This window comes from Hippopotamus amphibius, chromosome 5 (genome assembly GCF_030028045.1).
Source record: "Hippopotamus amphibius kiboko isolate mHipAmp2 chromosome 5, mHipAmp2.hap2, whole genome shotgun sequence".
NCBI classification, from domain to species: domain Eukaryota; kingdom Metazoa; phylum Chordata; class Mammalia; order Artiodactyla; family Hippopotamidae; genus Hippopotamus; species Hippopotamus amphibius.
In genome coordinates, this window is record NC_080190.1 from 118,420,755 (window position 1) to 118,438,824 (window position 18,070).

Consider the following 18,070-nt stretch of genomic DNA (forward strand, 5'->3'; position numbering starts at 1 on the left):
CATTGGCACTAACCTGAGAAGTAGCTGCAGGTGAGCTAGTTTCCTTACCACTCACTGCCGCCCTCTCACTGGCTGCGCCTTCTGCCCCTTCTGCCTTCCGCACATTCGAATCCTCAGAACCTGAAGGCCCTACGTGCCCCAGACCTTCGCTCCCTGGAGTGGAAGGTGGGTTGGTGGTGGTTTTCCGGGTTTGGCCTTTATACCAACTAGGGTAAAACAAGGGATCCGCAGTGTCCGTTGCTGCAGGGACTGGAGTTTCAGACTCTGTGGTCTGCTGAGAGCCAGTGGGCACAACCTCCCCCTTCACAGGACAGATAAATTCAAAAGTAAAAAAAAAAAAAGGAAGAAGAAGAAGAAGAAGAAGAAGAAAAAAAACAGTCGATTTTAGTTCCCTTCTGGTTTCAAAACTGATAGCTCTCTGCAGTGCCCGATCTAGGGCGTGTTTCAGTTCACCCCACCCTCTGCAAGCGCTAAGGGCAAGGTTGCAGCCAGCACCCCTCTGTCTCGGCGTCTGCATGTGGCCCCTCTTCTGGGCTTTTCTGGGCTTGTCTTTCACTAGGTGGTGCCCTGGGCAGGCAGACAGCAGAAGCCTGAAATGAAAGTTGCTTATAAAATATCAAATATGGGAGAAAGGGCAAATTACTGACCAGCATTAATTTTTTTTTATGTTATATGTGGGCTCCCAAAACTTCTTTTCTGAAACCAAAAATTGATCTGACTGATCAAACCCAATTCTCATTTAGGTACCACATCCCTTTCGATTTCAGTGCAATTGGTATACCCAGAATTTCAAGATCCTAGGAACTGTAGATAGTATTTTAGCCCAGTTTCCTATGGAGACAGAGCATAGGATATAATTCCATCTCTGAGTCCCCTCTCTGAGGTTTTGTTTCTAGTGATAATTCCAATCCACTTTGAAACTAGGACTCTTTTTTTTTTTTTTTTAAATGAGTCTTCATTGTCCACAAACTCAACAGTTTGGGACATGTCCGCTAAAGGGGTCACACAGCCAGTACAGAGGGTTGAAAACCAAACCGTGACATCTTAGAAGCATAAACTCCGTCAATCAAGCACAGTATCTGGGATGAGTTAATTTCCTAAGAAATTTTTAAAAACAATTCTGCCAACACATAATCTCATCAAATGACAAATACACAGAAAACTAAGCTTCATTTATTTGCCCACTGAACAAAAGATACAGTTCTATTTCAGGGTGAGCAACAGGGACATAAACTAGCATGGGGTCTCTATTAGTTCCTTTATTACCTACAGAAAATTCAAAGTTCTGAAAGTATAACCATCTTTATTTCTCAACCTCTACCCTATATCTGTACTCAGTCCTCATAATATCAGCTCTGTATGAACTAACATGTCACACACACACACAAACACACACACAGTTTCCAAAGATTGCCTCAGATTTGAGGGTGTCATTGGTGGGAAAATCATGTGAAACTAAGTCTCGCTAACCAGTTATAACCACAAAGAACCTGCTGAATCACCTGGAGGACTTTCTCCCTGACACCGTGACTGCCCTGAACTCTTCTGACTTCCACATACAAGTGTCTGGCATAGACTTTCCTTTCCTCGAGGTAGAATAAATTGTTGAGGCTGTTCAGCAAGGAGGCACGCCTGCGTGGCCTGTAAGAAGGAGCTCAGGACTGGTTACCTGTGTCCCCGGGGCACCCGCAGCGGGTGGCAGGGCTGGAGATGGCTCTGGAGAGGAAGCCAGAGGCGGCTGTGGGGCAGCCTGGAGCTCCGAGGCGGGCGGAGAGGGCTCCAAGCCATTCTGTGGACTTGCATCTCCTCCTGATGACTCTGTGCGAACATTTTCAACTTCTTCCACTTCTACCCCCTCCTCTTCTCCTTCCCCCTCTCCCTCTCCTTCTTCTCCTTCTTCTTCTTCTTCATCTTCTGGTAAGGTAATGCATTTTCATATTGTTATGATTACCACTGCAGCCATGAAAAACATTACTGGCCAGTATTTGTAGCTCAGATTAAGGTCAGGGTTAGGGAAATCCTCTCCATCAGACACTTGACAGTGGCCCAAGTATGGCACGTGGGGGCTTGCGCTTCTAGTTAATGTGGACAGGACAACTGTGAAAGTGTCCAGTCATCACCATTCTCCTTGCTCCCCTCCCCCGTACAAAGTACCGTCCTCGCCACCACCGAGCACCATCTACCTGACCCCCAGAGCCTGTTCCCATGTTCATCATACTCTGTCACATCTGCAAGCTCCTGGAGGGCTGGGATTGTCACCTTTTTATCTTTGTCAAATTAAATGGAAACACAACTTTCTTCCTTATGTCAGAAAACAGACAAAACTCTGGTCCTGTTTAACTTCTCACCTTCTTTGTTCAGTGAATGCTGACTTTTGCCACAGTTAACGCCATGACTCTTTTCCTAATCCATTGATCTTAATACTTCCTCAGACATTATTAAGTAATTTTTTTTAAAAGATCCATCCTGAAGACTTGCTTCTAAAGTGACATCTGTGGACACTGATACAAGTTCATGGCATTATAGTGGTCTAGCCAAGGAGTCTTATCATCTAAATGGGCTCCTCTTTTCAACTATTTCATCAGGACCAATTTCCAAGAGTGGGATTTCTGGGCCAAATGATAGGGATGTGTTTATAACTCATTGAGTGCGTTTCATCACATAGCCTCAGTTTTATTTCGAGGCGAGATGTACTCTATGACACGTTACTTGTCTTGCCCTCTAAGTTTAAATGAAAGTGCTATAGTATCTAATCCAAGTGTCTTCTATGTTTTATTTTTATCTCATCTTTAACCCCACACCTGATGACACTTTACATCATTATCATTATGGCTTAATACCCTGTGTAGGGTTGAAGTTGAGATAGTATCATCACTGTCAGTTATTAAATATTTGACAACCCAGAGTCAAATGCCCAATAATAGAATTATAATAAGCACTGTGACATGCAAAGCTAAATAAATACTGTCAACAAACTGTATGACTGTGTCATGAAATAGAGCTTCACATGGGATTATGATCCTTGTACAGTTGTCCACATCCATTCAGGATATGATCCTGAGTCCCCCTTTCCTCCCACTGAACCCTTCTGCTGCTTTCACACACCTGCAGTTTTGGCCAAATGGTCACAAGAATAACAAACCTCTGTAAAAATCAATTTCGCGTATTATTTTTTCTTCTCTATTGAGGTTGACTGTGAAGTGGTTCATGTTCTCATAGCCATGTTCTATTTTCTCCATCTGAAATGCCTTCGATGCTTCAGAAATTCTGCAACAAAGACAAGTTGCCACTTTCTGTCACCGTGTAAGGTTTGACAGCCTTGGGTAAAAATGAAAAGTATACTTTTTTTCCATGAAACAAAAATTACTTACTTTTGTAGCAGGCTTTTGGCATTCTGTGGAAGCAAACAAAAGACAAGCCTATTTAAATTCTTTTCATCAAAGACAGTGTTGAGGTTTAATTCTTTCCTTTGCTGACTCTGAACATCTCATAGCTTAGTTTCTAAATGCTGTAAAGAACTGCTGCTTTATACCAGAACGCTCTTATATTTAAGCAATGCCATGGTTCCTTAAATATATGCTTATGAAATAGTTTAAACAGATGGAGATATAAGCACATATATTTTGGTTGAGAAGAGAGATCAAAATGAGATGTACAGAAAATAAGGAAAATGTGATGACAGCTAATCAGGATCATCTCCTCACCGCCCTGGTTTGTTTCCTCTGGGGCCTAAGGGATGCTTACCTGCAGAAATACTGCCATTTCTGGCTCATCCATGAACTGTATTCCTGACTCAACCAACTTTGACACGTTCTCCAAATGGTCAGAATACTTTTTGATGAGTGCACGGACATGTTGCAGCTTCTCCTCTTGGGTTCTGGTGATGACTTGGGTCATTTCATTCTTCCTCTCCTCCAAGATGCCATACAGGTAATCAAACTTCTCACAAAGTTCCTGTTTCTGTTTTCTGCAGCATTCCTGTTAGTTGGGTTAGCTAATGTTAGAAAGTGTTTGAAAGAGTGTCTATCTGGAGAAATCACCTGGACATTTCAGGAGAAAAGAAAATTTACTTATGTAGGATCTTTTTTTCTTTTCCCTTAAGCTGTCCCTTAGTTATACATACCCACTGTGTTGATGTGTTGAAAATCCTATTTTTATCATATTTGATACTTAGACCATCCCAAATCAATCAAACTGGCTAAATGGATAGATGATTTTTGGGGTTTTTTGGTCACACCGTGTGGCCTGTGGGACCTTAGTTCCCCTACCAGGGATTGAACCCCAGCCACTGCAGTGAAAGCGCCGAGTCCTAACCACTGAACTGCCAGGGAATTCCCTGGATGATTTTTCAATCTTCTGTTCTTTATAAGTGGAGAATTTCATATAAATTAGGACAGATTTGGTTTTAAATTATATATTGGTTACATAGCTTATAGTTTTAGATTTTGGTTTGGAATCAGTTTATTTGTGTATTCAGAAAAAAAAAATATGGTACTTCCTGGTCAGTACCCTTCAGGCTCTCTCTGCTCCACCTACATTGCTATTGTCCTAGTTTCAGTTTTCCCAAGGAGATTCTGAAGCCTCCCAATGGCCTCTGCATCTGGGATTCCCCTCTTCAAGTCAACTCACACACTGTAGCCAAATTCATTTTCCTGGAGTGCAGTGCTTTTTCTGTGTTATGACTCCCCGCTGCTCAAAGAATAACATTTAACTTCATAACTAGCTTTCAAGCCTGTCCAGGACCTGGTTCCAGCTTTCCTTCATTAATATTCTATACTTCTCCATCACATACCCTGTGTCCAGCCAAAAATGAACCACTCACTTTCTTTTCTTGTGCTCTCCCCTCTGTTTAGAATGTTTTTCCCCAATTCACAGTTGCAAACTCTAAACAACCTTAAAAGACACTGTTGAAATACCACTTTTTCCATAAAGAATGTCTGTGATTGAATGTCATCTTTTCATCCACTTAAGTCCTGTAATGATTACTATTTATGGCATATACCTGTATCCACCAGGTCCTCTATTTATTCAGTACTTTCCAAGAGAGGGAAATACTGAATCTAGTCTCTGATTCCTGGAGAGAAGTTTTGCATGTGAGGTTAGGCTTGTGCATTTGCATTGTGTGGCTGAAGCGTCTCCCATACCATCCAGCTCCCTTTACTGTGAATCCATGTTTAAACAATAATTACCTTTCCAGTTGGCCTAGTCATTGGCCTTTTGGTTTTCCAAGTTCCAGTAAGCTTGGTGTGTGTGTGTGTAGGCCAATCTCCTTGGATCCAGCCATCTCTGGGTCCAAGACCTTTACAACTGAGAAAAGGTTTTGAGCCATGATGATCCAACCTAGGTCTCTTGCCTGGTAGTGGCTTCTTGGGAATCCAGCCAATTTATCTCTGATGTCTCTGACCTTTGTATGACCCTTATTATAGTTTTTTTCATTTTACTAAACATTGATCTCTTTGATGTCATGTCAATTTCTTCCTTTACATGAGTTTCTTAAATATCTAAACGATAGTCTCCTTGAGGATAGAATCTGGGTCTGCGTAGGACACATACCACTTTGGACAGTAGATACTCAGTAAATATCTGTTTGATAGATTTTTTTTAAATTATGTTTTATTTTTCTACAATTTATCTACTAATCTCAGAGTAAGGGGGCGGGGGGGGGGGGGGAATGAACCAAACCAAACTGTTGATTATGAAGATGCATCTCAAATGTGCAAGAAATACATCCCTCACTCCACTGCCTCCCTTGCAACACAGTCGATTCTCATCACAATTTCTAACCAATTATAATGCATGAAGGACAGCCAATGGTTCAAAATATTTTACTAGTAAATAACGACTATTGCTGTTACCCACCCATCCATTCATTCATTTAACAAATAATTATTCAGTGTGACATGTCAACCACTATCCAAGACTCTAGTGATTCAGAAATGAATTAAACATAGTTCTTGTTCTCAAGGAGCTCACAATTTACTTAACGAGAAAGACTATGGGTCAATAATGTAATACGACCTAGCAGCCTGAATAATTCAGCTATATTAGAGATTCATACCAGGTTTTACAGAAGCAGAGGTGGGGCCTTAATCAACCCTCTGTGTGGGTGGGGGCCGATTTGATGGGGGCACGTAGAGGTTGCCTCAGAAGAAGCTTCTTAGAGGAAGTGGTGCCCCACTTTGGCCATAAAGGATGAGTAGGAGCAGAGGAAGTACAGGGAGGGGATGAAAACACGTGGGGTCTCGGCAGTTGTCAAAGTAATAGGACAAGGGCCCACACAGCATGTCCAGACACGGAAATTGCTGGGCTTGCCAAATTTCCATCCATTTTTAGCCTTTTAGTTTGAGATTTGGAACATTATGAGGACTAGGAACCATAGCCTGTTAGTATCTTCTTTATCAAAACTTCTCCCACTCTAGGAGATTGGGGTGCCAAATTGTACACTCTAAATATATGCAGTTTATTGTAAAAAATTAAAAATTAAAAAAAAAAAAAAACTTCTCCCACTGTACTACTTAACTGTGCTAAGCTTACAGGCTGCCATGTGCCCACTGCATTTCTCAAATATGCCTTTGATGTCCAGAAGCTCTACTGTTTTCTGTGATTGGTTTCTAGCTTATTTTCCTAAAACAAATTGTGCACTTGAAACATTTATAATGAAATACTATATTAAGATGTATTATGGTAGAATGTCTTTGTTTCTTCTGATTTATTTGTTTGTTTATTTTGGGCTGCATCAGGTCTTAGTTGTAGCACATGGGCTCTTCCTTGCAGCCTGCGGGCTTCTCTCTAGTTGCGGTGTGTGGGCTCTAAGGCGCGCAGGCTTGGTTGCCCCGCAGCATGTGGGATCTTAGTTCCCAGACCGGTGATCGACCCCACGTCCCCTGCATTGGAAGGCAGATTTTCAACCACTGGACCACCAGGGAAGTCCCAGAATGTCTTTGTTTCATTAAAGTTTTCTTCTGTATGATTTAACGTGTGTGAACGTTCGAGCCTCTGAAAGCTAAATGATTTGCAGTGAGACTGATGTGAAGTCAAGTGTCACAGCTAGTGTATTCTCTTAAGTCAGATAAAAATTAGATCACTTATTTCAGCCATCTAATGTTTACTTAGTGGTTTAAATGGGATAACTACTTTATTCTTATATTATTTTGAATTCCAAGTGTTATTTTATTTATGTTCTGCTTTTTTAAATAATTTGTACTATACTGAACTTTAATAAAATTATTGTCATTTTAACAGCAACTATCATTTCTTTATACTTTACAGTGTAGGAAATTCTACCCTATGCATAGTATATGCTTTATTATTATTATATGACAACATGCTGTGTAAAACACTTACAATATTACCTGGCACACAGTAGTCACTATGTCAGTGTTCGTTAAATTTAGACTCAATTTTCCTTAATTTGAGTCATTCAGTTGTAGAATTTTGAAGCTGCATGGACTACCAGAGGTAACCTCCTCCAAACTAACCATTTCACTCATGTGGAAACTGAAACCCAGCAGAATTAAGTCACTTTCTCAAGCCATTCTGCCATTTACTGTTGGTGCCTGGTATAGAGCCAAGGTCTCCAAACTCTGGGCCATTGCTACTCCCACCACTCAGCTGTGATATGCTTTAGAGTAACTTGGAAAAAAAATTGTGTGACCTGCTTATGAACTGAATATATGCCTTTAACAAATCTACCATGCTGAACGTAGGCTTTTAAAGGCAAGAAAACTCAAATTGTTTCATAAATATATTCATTATAATTCTTTCAACAGAATTCACTAAGTGCTTACTATGGATCAGGCATTATAAGATCTAAAAACCTGCCATACTTTCCTGGTATTCAGAGGGATGGCAGAAAAATTATTATATTTTCTAATTTCTAACAGAAAAAAACCTCACTTCTTTTTTTCTCGTGCTGAATGTGCCTGTAATATAATTCTATGCAAAATATGTAAGAATTAGACAACTCTGTTTCTGAAATAGGAAAAATTCATGCTTCTTTTCTGGAATTATGAAATTGGTACTTACAAACTTTTAGAAATTCACTTAAGATGTTCAGGTTAACCTAATGTCAGATTCAAATGAGAAACAGAAATATGTCATGAAATTGAAATTCTTCTATTTTTTATATATATTCTCTGAAGTAGAAGCAATACATGAGATATTAACATGGTCACCCTTCAATCTTTCTTGGCTACAAAAGCTTCAAAGTGCTGTGAAAGTCAGCAAACCTCAGTTATCAACTTGCCCTATGAGGTAATTAGGGAACAGCTGTATATGCTATGGAAAAAAACAAAACAACAAAAAACCAACATTCTCAGAGGCCACCTTGCTACTGATAGTGATTACTCTGATGTCAGTACCTACTGTGCCTTTGTAAATGTGGACCTGAAATGCTTTCAACAGAGTCTTTCTAGCAACCTAAAAATGGAATGGAAAAAATGTGGACCTCTGCATTATCAAGATGTCTGCAGATAGCACACTTTAAAGGATGATTGTTACCTGCAAAAGCATGATAGCAACCGTGTTTATCTCTTCTGCACAAAAACTTCCTCACCTCAAAGATTTCTCCTTGCTTTTATCATACCTTTTCATTTATTTGAGTAAAAAGGCATGTATCTTTAAGCCCAGTTCCAGGCTGTGTACGTCCTCCCACTTCTCTGTATATGAATTGAATCAAGATATATACTTTCTGAACTTTCAAGTTTACTTTTCCAAATATTGTCCATTTTATTCCTTTTGATGCCTGTTGTTCCTATGCCCCTTCTTTTATGGTGTGGTGTTGGGTGTGTGTGCGTGTGCGCACACGTGTCGCTGCATGAGTATGTTTAGCAATTGAAGTAACTTTTCCATCATAAATGCCCTAGTATTGGCCTCCAAACGTATTCTGATGCAGAACCTCTGACTGTAACATGACCTTCCTCCTGGGTCTGCCAGGACAGTTATATTTATATTTATTTATATAGAAGAGCAAATTAAAGTTGTGTATAATACTTAAATGAAAATAAAATCCATCTCATCTCTAGGATGAACTCAGTATGGGTGCAATATACCAAAAAGGGGTGATTTTATAAGGGGAAGACTATTTTTCCCACATTGAAATGGTAAAATGATGACAGGTAGAATTTGTTTCTGACCAATGCCATAATATCTGGATGAAAAGAAAAAAAATCAAGTAGTCATTTGGTTGTTTTCTTAGAAGTGAGTATATAACCTTCGATATTTATCTTAAAAACATTGTTTAGTGAGACGAAGCGAGAGAGTAGCACAGACATATATAGACTACCAACTGTAAAATAGTCAGTGGGAAGTAGTTGTATAACAAAGGGAGCCCAACTCGAGGATGGAAGATGCCTTAGAGGACTGGGGCAGGGAGGGTGGGGGGACTCGAGGGGGGGGAGTCAAGGAAGGGAGGGAATTCGGGAATATGTGTATAAAAACAGATGATTGAACCTGGTGTACCCCCCCCCCAAAAAAAAAAAAAAAAAAAAAAAAAAAAGAATGAAAGGGAGGCTAAGTGCTAGAGTCATTACAAAAATAAAAAGGGAATATTATAATAAAATTTATGATTACAAAAAAAAAAAAACATTGTTTAGATGTTGCCTTTATAGAAATGTTAAAATTGACAGATTGTAATTTTTAGCTATCCTTATATTTTAGTGGCAATAAGAAAAAATAAGATACGTGACTGCAAAGAGAAGCTTTTCATGGAAAAAAAATCAACAATAGATGATCATATACTAAAGAGTAGATAGCCTGCCAAGCAAAGCACCATTATTAGGTTTTATCATTAGATTTTCAGGGGTTCATCCTTTCCCCAGGCACTTACCACTCTTTGAAAACAATCTTGTTATTTGTTTGTCTTATTGTCTAACTCCTCTCCTGGAATGAAACCTTCTCGAGGGCAGGGACGTTTTCTGTTTATATCATCCTACTCCCCAGCGTTATGTGTGCAGAATATGGCGTGTAATGTGCACATGAGAGATTTGGTTTGAACGACTGCATGAATGAATGATCTATGACCTGTATTTAGGAATATTCAGCCCTCACTCACAGGTTTTTGCTTTGTTCCTTTCTAAAGACATAGGTATTTAAGTGGATACTCCAAACCTCTTCTTCTTTCAACACGCAAAAGAAAAGAGCAAAAAATAGCTAGGCAACTTTAGGGAAGACATTTAACTCAGGACAGGTTTTTTTTTTTATCTGTACAAGAAGGGTTGGGATTAAATGATTGCTACATTCCCTCCAGACTCTACAGTTCCAAGGCTCTACAACTTCAGGTAAATGTGGAGGTATTTGGAGTCTTCAGATTACAAACTGCCTCTTTATATGTAAAATACCTTTTTTCACTTGTGGCAAGTTTCAGAGTGGTCATGACAGCCCCGAGACGTGAAATACACGTCCTAGCCCAGCAAGGTCAGTCCTGGCTTGGGCATGTGCCATGGCCACAACAGGAAAACCTTAGACAATTGTGACCACTGCTCTTACCATGTAAGGAGCATGGCTCTCTGACCAAAATAGAGCTGAAGATAAGCTCTAAGCCCCACCACTTGTCATTGAGCAACTGTCGCTATACCCAGCCCATTCATATCACCACCACATTCCTCAACTTTTGAGACATGCTTGTTCCAAACGGCAGCTCTGGATCTGGAAGGGCCCACTCAGCTTCATTTGACATACAGTACTTCAGAATTCCCTGCATTAAGCCAAACAGGGTTTGCTTCCTTCTCCCCTCGACATCCCTCCCCCCCAAAAATCAGAGAGTAGATTAATAATACTAAGGAAAGAACTATATTAAGGTAGGACAATTCTCCCCAGAAATTCAAGTCCAACCCTTCATCAGTAAAGCCCAATGTCAATTACAAGCATATGAGAGAAGCCCCATGAGTGCAGACTAGGATGAGAATCTAGGTCTCTGACAGGCTGCCCTAGAAAAGGGGCAGACAAATTAGAAACACATCGTCCCTCGAGGCACACAGGCTGGGGTTCAGCCCCTCCCCCATCAGCTCAGTGTCTCTGTGCAGTGCTTAGCGGAAGAACTCTTTTCAGTGGCCACAGGTCTCAGGACTCCCACACTTATGCTTTTTTCCACTATGTTGCATTACTACCCACTTCATATTAGAAGAATAATTATAACTTATGGAACTTCAATGCTTATTCCTGGATTTCTTGGCATTTAGAGTTTTCTGGGTTAGTCCAGATCATTTAGAAATTCCTTGAGAAACCCTCTGAAGCCTGAGGGTCAGGTAAGCCCGCCCTGACTTGAGCCCCATGGTTCAGCAAAAGCACGAGACCATACCAAGGCAAGCTGAGCAGCTGTTTCATTCACTCCCGTCTGCTACTGGATAATCAGCACGTTTCCTGGAAGGGGCTCAGCCTCCCTTTGTTGTCAGTATTTTGAGTTATCACAATTCCTCAAAGAATAGAACCAATATCTACTTCCATTCATTTTCCATTTTTTGCACTGCAGGGAGTGGCTTCACCCTGCCATCACAATTGATCAAGACCTTGAAGCCTTATTCCGACACCATTTAAAAGATGCTGCAGGTGCTCCAGTGGTTCAAACGATTGTTAGCGTCACTAGATTATATGCTCTTTCCAAGCTGAGTGTCACAACAATACGAGGTGACACGGAGCCCCCAGCATGTGCCTCTCACCCCAACTTAGTCACCACAGCAACACTGTGAAGAAGGTTTATTAACCCCCCTGTACCACTGAGAGAGTTGAGGGACAGGGAGCAGAAGTAACCTGCCCAGAGTCGTATCACTAAGTGGCAGGGCTAACACTCTGAGATCTGTTCTTTAAGCACATGTCACATTGCTTTAAAAATTCTGGCATGCTTATTAAAATGATTCTTACTATATTCATATTTATATTTGTAACTGCGTGGACAATGTCTCAGAGCTGTTGGGGTAAAATCACTGTTTTAGAAATATAATGGATTTGTTGTCATTACCAAATCATTGGAGGATTTTATTAAAGGTGCCGTTTTTCAGATATTGGAAATGCTCAACATCAAATATTTATGATTCAGCTTGTAGCTTTTTCCCCTAGACAGTCATCCACGCAGAACAAGATTATTTCCAGGCCAGCCTGCCTCGGGAGGGCTGGTGTGAGTAGCCTGCTCTCTTGGGTTTCCAGTGACCTAGGATGAATGCCATTTGTAAAGACTACAAGAGGGAGGCTACATTTTCTAGGGATGAGGAATGAAAGTCAAGCACATTTTTTCTGGAAGCAGAGAGTTCCCAAGGCAGTGCAATTCTCCACCCCCACCAGCAACCCTGCTACTCTGTCCCAAACCATCCCAGAACAGCTCCAGGCCGGGACAGGCAAGTGTAGCTTTAGATCAAGCTGGGCTTGTCTAGAATAGCCCAGGAGGCCCTCCAACAACCTGCAGTCATGAGCTCAGAGAACGTGTCAGGCTGAGTCACCTCAGCCAGGAGGGCTAAGAAGACTGCTGGTTCCTCCATCCACCATCGAACCAGCAAAGAGGGAATGCCACTCCCCCACGACACAGTTTAGACTCCCTTTTGTGACTGTGGTCCGTCTCAAAGCCACTCTCATCATCACTGCAAACTCACATCAACTGCATACATTGTGTTTAAAGGATAACAAGGAGTTCCCAGTGTGATTTACCCTAAGCTCAGCAGCTCTCCAGGGCTGGTCCTGGTCCCCAGGCCAGCCCTGCAAAACTTTACATGATTAGGGACAAAATTAGACATGTGCAAGGGACGGGCACTACCACCAAAGAGCAGGTGTCAGGGCCCCAAGTGGGAGGCCATATAATTAGGGAAGGACAGTGCCCACTCCAGGGGCTGCTCCACTTCCCATCCCTCTGGGGCCCTTCACCAATCAGAAAAGAGGATTCTCCCACAGCAGCTCCCCACCCCCTGGCTGGGAGCCGCCAGTGGCTTCTCAGAAAATGTTTCCGGGCAGGTGATGAACAGAGCCAGCAAGGAAAACAAGCACCCCAGGCAGGACAGGAGACACAGGAGCTCTGTGACCCTGACCCCTGGTACAGAATTCACCTGCTTGGCACAGGAGACCCCAGTGTGCTTCACTACACGCTGCCCTGCTGCTTGGCCTGCTGATATGGCCCTGGCTCTGTGGGAGGTCACCTTAGTGATTCCAGGTGAACGGTGGGGCCAATTGTAGCCGTGTCTCTGTCCTCAGGGCCTCTTCAAATTGAGGATATTTGCATCTAGTAGGAATGGTAAAATCAGAGACCTCTGTGGGGCTCTAAGCCAGTCCCTACATTTCCAGGTGGGCCACTTAAACTGATCTGAAAGAACTGTGCTTATCTGAGCCATTTTCATTCATGTATTCTTTCTTTCTCTATTTTATCGGTTATTTGAAAAATCTCGGGCTCTCTTTAGAAAAATGTGAAATATGGGAATATATAAGGAAGGCCTTGAAAATCACCTGTAGTCCCACTACTCACTGCTCTTAAACTTTTGGTTTCTGGCATTTTTCCCACTATGAATATATATGGGATTTTTTTATGAATATAAGATTCTGTCCTGTTTATATACCACTTCTTCATCTTATTTCCTTAAGTTAAAATCCTGGAAGTGAGTTAAACAGGTAAAAGGGATGGACACTTTTAAGCCTCCTGCCAATTTGCAGACTCATATTGAAGCCCTGTAGGGGAGAATTACATACCTTCCTCCAGGAAACTGTAAAAATACTTGTACAACTGTGTACATTCGACCAATGTTTTTATCAGTAATAACAGGGGTTATAATCCTGACTTTCACTGTCAGAAAGTTTTTCCTGATATCGACACTAAATCCCTTATGCGGGCTTAACGCCAAACCTGTTCCTTCCTGTCTTGTTCTCAATGAAAGAACAAAGAGCTGCTTCCCACTGTGCCCCAGATGGGTCTCCAGGAAGAAAACCTGTTGTCAAGTCTCTCCTCGCCCTCAGTGTCCTCTGATGCTGCCTAAATGGAGCAGAGCCCTTTGTGTTTGCTCAAGGCCCCACGTGCCACCCAGGACTTTTCTTGTTTGTGTTCTCCAGCCTCAGTGTCCTGACAGAAAGCCCGTTCCCCCCACGGAGGTCTCTGATGAAGGCCTGAGCAGAGACCAGTATAGAGATGACCTCACTTGCCCACAAGCAACACACTCCTATTTATACACTCAAGACTCAACGTGGTACCACACTGAGTGCTGATTCATGGCCTAATGACGAAGTTGTATTTGGCCTTTACTGTAAATAAGTAAAAAGAAAAAAGTTTATATTGTCCATTTCAGAATCTCTTTGAGCTCTTCAAGAGAAAACTTTCCTTCTGTAAATGGATTCCAGATCCATCATGAATCTTTCAGGAATCTGAGTATGGAGAAGAGAGGAGACCGGCTTTAATGATGTGTAAATCTAAACTGAGATGATTATGGCCAGTGTCTTGAAGGCATCATCTAGGAACTGGCCTTTGGCTTTTCACAGAATTTGCCTTTCAAGCGATAAAATGGTAAGATTAGAACATTTATCAGGCTCTCACTGCATGCCCGGCACTGTGCTAAGCATTATGTTTATGCTTATTTAATTCCTCATGGTTAACTCTATAAAATGGGTACTTTGCCCTATTTTTTCCAGGAGAAAACTGAAGGAATTGATGTACATGTGAATGGATCTTAAATCATAACGTTTAGTTTTTAAAAGGTAAAAAGCAGAATGAGAAGTACAACACAATACCATTTATAAAATTAAAAGACATGCTTATAAAACAATACACACTGCGGGAATATAGGTAAATGGAACATTAAACATGTTAGAGCGGTTATTTACAGAGAAAAGAACAGGAGTGGGAAATAGGTAACAAGAGGGGCCGTGTCCACAGCAACAAAGACAACATGCCATTAACCAAGCAGTACAGGCTTCAGCACCTGAGGTCCAACTAAAACACAACCCCAAAGCTTAGAGCAGGGAGTGGTAACAAACTGCTCCAGGTGACAGAGCCAGAGACCTGACTCAAACCCAGGTGGCTTGCACCTGCCCCCATGCAGCAGGGCTCAACTAGCCTGTGACCTTCGATTCTTAGAAGGACATCTGCCACGTGGTGAAACTTCTTTAGGCTTCAGCATTTATACAGTTTATACTTGATCTTGAGAGAAAGTGGATTCCCAATATTTCTACATGCCAGACCTGAGTGTGAGCCATTCATCCATTTGTTCATCAAGTTTTTAATTGTTTATTATGTGCTGGGCACCGGGCCAGGCAGAGGGTCAGCGGAGATGAAGGAGCCGGGACTCTGGCCTCAGCAAGGCCCAGCTACTGAACCCCTCTCTCCCGGCAGGCAGGCAGCAGCCCCACTGTCAGAGCTCAGATATGCAGCTCGAATCTGCACATGACTTTCTAAAGCACCAACTAGCATTTCTTAAGACCGTTTAGACTTCCACAGAAAAACTGATGTGATGGTGGACAACACTCATTGTCACTACTGGAAATTGATTTTCTTGTAGCTAATTTTTCAAAATGGTTGTCCAAGAAAGAACAACACATGTGACAACCACCTCAATAAATGTGGTAAGATCCGCCTTGCTGCCTCTTGTGGTAACTTCTCTTCCTGTGCCAGGAGGTGGCTATTTTAGAGACACATCAGGAAGGAGGTCCTCCTATAAGGAAAGACTGAAATGCTGGAACGGAGATTTCTGGGGTGGTGTTGACAGAGCCACAAAACCCCAGGGGTTCAGGCTCGGTTTACACTCCCTTGAAGCCACTTGACTCACCTCGATTGTTTTACAGGTGTCCTCCAGCTGGCTGATCACCCCCTGGACCCGATCGTTGCTTCCCACAAGGACAGCAATGCCATCACTGAGCTCAGACTAGTGGAGAGAAAAGAGGGATACAAGGTTTTAGGGGCTTTCTAGTCAGACAGACTGTGGGTTAATCTCAGTGCTGTCCTCTTGGGTTCTAAATCTAGGGTCCGTGGAAACTCCTGAGGAGGAACAGTGAGGTTGGGAGGCCTGAGAACCTTCTGAACTTGTGAATAAAATGCTGAATGGATGTGTATATAAATGCATCTGCCTCGGAAGAAGTTTCATAGTTTTCATCAGTTTCTTAATGGAAACTGTGACCCTGCTAAAAACATTAAGAACACCAAATTACAGGCCATAGAGAGTAGCACATTCAAGGTAAAGAATTCTAAGAACTGTTTATAAATTGAATGGAGACAGTACATGACATCAGGGGCCCAAAATGAATTATTTGTCTCGTGCAGCTCAGGATCAGTTTTACTAGGGAAATATTTACTCATTTATTCAACATATACCTATTACATGCCCTTCTATGTGCTACATGCAAACAAACACTCATATACTAGACTAAGTCATTACCAACTTGAAACTGTAACATTCGACTGTTTCCAGAAAAAAAAAAATTTCAGCTTAAAAATTCCTCTCAGACTCTTTGGACCTGAAGAGATTCCATTGTTGTACTTACCCCTCGCGAGGCTGGCCTCTAGAGCATTATGGTCTAAAGAATATTTAGCAACTCGTGCTACCTCAAGAACACAGGTCAGGCATGGTTATTCAGGTGTGGCTCCCTGACCAAGTCACGCAGGGTAGGATTTTTACTTGTAGACTTTCAGATAAGAATTTTTAGAGAATGAACATGTAGCTTACATCTAAATTAATTTCCTTTGAAATCAATGTGTGTTATTCTGGGAAATATCATAAACCAAATTTACCATTTTTCTTTTTTAAGCCAAACAAAGACCATTCATCAATTAATCTATTAAAGCTGAATTGACTAGAGAGGGAGAAAAGGCTTTGAGGAGGGCCAAAGGAATCTTTGGTTGGTGAACAAAGAAAAATATTCTGAGACCTGGGTAAAAAGTTATCTTTTTATTCGCTATAGCCTGAAACTCAAATGATGTTTGAGCAGCTTGAGCTGGGACAGTCCCAAACAGTGCTCATCTTCAGCAACCTCTAACAGGCGCAGGAACAGCGACCCTTCCACTCCACACCCCTTCCGGACCCTTCGCATCCCTTCACTCCCCCACCTTCCCCACCACCCTCCAGGGCACTGAGTGCAGCATCCCTTCCGGCTCCACCCTCCGCGCCCGGCCGGCCTCAGGGCCCTGTGGCCCTGCCCGTTGGGCATCTCTCCTTGGGGGAGCAGCGAGTCCCTCGCAGGCACTTGGAAGGGGCTTCAGGGGAGGGGCGGGAGGGTGTCTGTTACCTTCTGCCTCTGGAACACGTGAGTGAGGGGAGCCACCTGGCAATCCTTGTGCGCCCCAAAGACCTTGCACAGAGAGCAGGTGGGCACTTCGCAGTTCAGACAGTAGATGTTGATGCGCTCGTCTTCGTGCTCCTCACACATGGGCTGGTCGGACTTCTTTTCTGGTCTGGAAGGAGGTAGGTGGACAAGAGTGTCAGCTGAGCAGAGCCGGGTGGCTGAGCAGGGTGGTCAGCATCACAGTCCCCCACCCCCAGCCCCGCTCCTGCCAGCCCCTGTACCCCCAAGCAAACGCTGCACCGGCAGACTTCCAGGGCCCCTTTCACGCGCTCAGAGCCCTCCAGATTGGGTTTAGCAGCAGTGTCCTGACAAATGAACAGCCAGCCTGGGGATGAGGACATGGAGACTCTGACCTGTAGCATTTGCCAGTTTCTGTGGTGTACGTATGGCCAATTTCAGGGTTTAAAAACCGACTAGTGCAATTCCTGAAAGTTGAACCCTGGATTCTTTCGTTAGGAGCTATTTCAGCACCACCTCCACAGGTCACAAGTCTCTCAAGAGAGGCTTTACAATTATGGGTAAAGAAGAGCAGGTTTCTGGTAAACTCAATCTCAAGAGCAGGTTTCTGGTAAACTCAATCTCAAGAGCAGGTTTTTGGTAAACTCAATCTTTGCACCAGCTCTGGGGAGGCCCATGACCACCCCCGCCCTGCCGCCTCTGGCCCCAGCAAAAGGAGTGAGCTTGGAGGTGGGCTGGGGAAGCCCAAATCTCTGACTGTCCATCTCCGTGCTGGTTGGTTGTGTGTAAGAGGAAAAAAGTTAGCGAGTGCTTTATTAATTTGTTTGGGTCTCCTTCTGCCATTAGCACAGGAAATTAAACGTACATAACTTCCTGAGGA

The 18,070-nt window shown here is 42.6% G+C and overlaps 1 protein-coding gene across 1 annotated transcript in view; it reads right to left on the reverse strand.

The window, feature by feature from the left end:
• Positions 1 to 18,070, reverse strand: part of TRIM55 (tripartite motif containing 55) — a 41,623-nt gene that overhangs the window by 17,098 nt on the left and 6,455 nt on the right. Inside the window, exons 3-9 of the mRNA XM_057737520.1 lie at positions 17,176 to 17,341; positions 15,723 to 15,818; positions 3,745 to 3,978; positions 3,372 to 3,394; positions 3,143 to 3,267; positions 1,670 to 1,914; positions 14 to 301 (exon numbers count right to left, since the gene is read on the reverse strand). Coding sequence (XP_057593503.1) covers positions 14 to 301; positions 1,670 to 1,914; positions 3,143 to 3,267; positions 3,372 to 3,394; positions 3,745 to 3,978; positions 15,723 to 15,818; positions 17,176 to 17,341 — 1,177 coding nt within the window. The remainder of the gene's footprint in view (positions 1 to 13; positions 302 to 1,669; positions 1,915 to 3,142; positions 3,268 to 3,371; positions 3,395 to 3,744; positions 3,979 to 15,722; positions 15,819 to 17,175; positions 17,342 to 18,070) is intronic.